Raw genomic sequence first — 2,353 nt, 5'->3', positions numbered from 1 at the left:
GGTTTCGTCAAATCCACAGCTCCAGCAAAACCACGCTACACTCATTACTCACACACACCCACACACTTACCATCAACGGCATGACACGCTTCGAGATCATTCCAGGAACAGATGCCAACATTCTATTTGTGAAATGAGTGTATACCTGCTATTCTTGACTCATTATCAATTGGGGAAATGGAGTAATTATGGATCGGATCCTAAATTTACTATAAGAATTATAGTAAATTATGGGCAATAAAAACAGATTGTATCCTATTCTGTTTTGTCCTTAGTATTCACATTTATCTTGACATAACAGAAGGATATTGATTTCACAATGGTATAACACGAGGTAATCAATAGGAAACCATAAAGAAATGTGGATTGACATAAGGACGATTAAGAGATCACTATTCACTTTGATACGTCTTTCTACATACATTTCAATAGGAACGAAGAATGTCGTTCATAATCCTGTTTGCGTGGTATTCAAACGATGAAGTATATAAGTACACGCAAAGATAATCATGAATATTCATTTACGGAAGCATTTCTAAACTCCTATACGGATGATGAAGGTCTCTTCTGTCCGAAAGATGTTCCAGTGATTTCGAAGGAGACAATGTTGAAATGGAGTGTATGGAAAGTGATCTTGCATAATTGGATAGAAGTTAAGTTTCTATGATCTTTCTCTGGCTATCTTATCCATATTTATTGACGAAGATGATGTACCCATAGAAGAATTGGAAACGATTCTGAAAATGTCGTATGAAAACTTTCATCAACGTGAGTTGGTTACTGTACGTGAATTCACACTCTTTTTACTGTAGATGAAGTCAGTAGGTCCTACGAACTTTGTGGAGGAGTTCTATGGTCCCACTTATCATGTGAAGGACTTTTCAATGCAGTTTATCGGCCAGTTCCTCAAATACCTCGTGCGAAAGGATGAAGAACACGATCAAGTAGTTTTTTCCCGTTAGTGTGATCTAGTTTCATGTCTATGCCGTTCTGGTTGGAACTGATAGTGATACCGGAGCCTCAACACTTGCAGGAACTGGTTATATAGATTATCGTGTCAATGGATTCTGCATCTATCCTCGAAACAAGATTGGCTACATTCAAGAGCGTGAAATGATTAGTAATATCACATCGAATGGACATAGTCTCTGCATGGAGGTTGGTCATATCATCTTGATCCATTTGTAGAATAGTGGAATTGGAGAAGTTTTACAGATCATAAAAGATTTGGTGATACACAATAAGCATCGTGATCGTATTCATATGATTTCTGCCAATAGCTGTAACATTGCCCGAGTGATTTGTGAGATCCCTCTTAGTTTCTATGCCTACTTCCATAGCCAAACCTATCCTAAACCCATAAGTTTTGCTATTCCTGCAGCAAATCTCAAATCTACCTATACTTTGCTTCTTTGTCAGAAGATGGGCCTTCCGATTGAGAAGATTATCATTTCATGCCGTCCAGATAGTGCAGCAGAACGATTCTTCCGTCATGGCAGTTATCAGATGCACAAAGTTGATCAGGATCATCCTCCTCGTTTCATTCATAGTAATCTGGAGCGGTAACAACGAAATAAGAGAGTGAACAATAGGATCTTGTATTGGATGCTTCAGTCGGATGTCTCAACCTACATGGAGCAGATTGTCCGAGGTGAACTAGTCTCGTTTTCTGTTGATATGGTTCGTAAGACATTCCCTTCGGTGGTGATTATTCCTGTGGTTGATACAATCACAAGTACATCGATCAATTTATTATATCATTCGTCATTCCAGTACGATTGACTTTGCTTCTGATAGGTAGATATCTCGTTTGTCCCAATGCTGCTACAAGCTTTGCTATTGCTCTCTATGTCCTTGATTATATCAAGAAACACAAACAAACGATGGATTCCTTTGATATTGATGCATTCTATGAGTCTCAACGACCGAATCTTGAAGAGGCTTTTGAAAATGTTGTGAATCAATCTTCCTTGGAGTGCACTGTGATTTGCCCTAATAGCGCTCATCCTGGCAAGTTCCCATACTTTGTGGCTGAAGCTTTGAATGCACCTGCAGGCAATATTATGCCTAAGGATATTCAAGAGTAAGGGTTTGTATGTACTTTGATCTAGTTTACCGCTTCGAAATAGTCGAATTAGCGTGATTCCCAATGATCTTCCTTTCATTCGTAACTACATTTCCCATATCTGCTTTGACTGTGTGAAACAATTCTATCATTTATTTCTTTGTTTGAAACACTCAACAGAATCTGTTGTTTTTCTGGAATTGAGTGAGAGTGTCCATTTTCAAGGCTTATCAAATGTCGCTATCTCTGGATGGAGAGAGAATAAGTGGTAATGATGTTAGGACACAG

At 38.5% G+C, this 2,353-nt stretch overlaps 1 protein-coding gene across 1 annotated transcript; it reads left to right on the top strand.

The window, feature by feature from the left end:
* Positions 1-478: 478 nt before the first annotated feature.
* JH06_5305 (threonine synthase) lies at positions 479-2,087 on the top strand (the record flags this gene model as incomplete). Its single annotated transcript, XM_014669318.1, has 7 exons — positions 479-619; positions 651-782; positions 813-944; positions 973-1,158; positions 1,189-1,562; positions 1,593-1,772; positions 1,802-2,087. The coding sequence occupies 7 exons, from the start codon at positions 479-481 to the stop codon at positions 2,085-2,087; spliced, it is 1,431 nt and encodes a 476-aa protein (XP_014524804.1).
* Between the last annotated feature and the right edge of the window lie 266 nt (positions 2,088-2,353).

Source organism: Blastocystis sp. subtype 4 (genome assembly GCF_000743755.1).
Source record: "Blastocystis sp. subtype 4 strain WR1 chromosome Unknown seqid_0680, whole genome shotgun sequence".
NCBI lineage: Eukaryota > Bigyra > Opalinata > Blastocystidae > Blastocystis > Blastocystis sp. subtype 4.
Note: the sequence above shows the minus strand (reverse complement) of the source record. Positions and strands in the feature narration are given on the sequence as shown.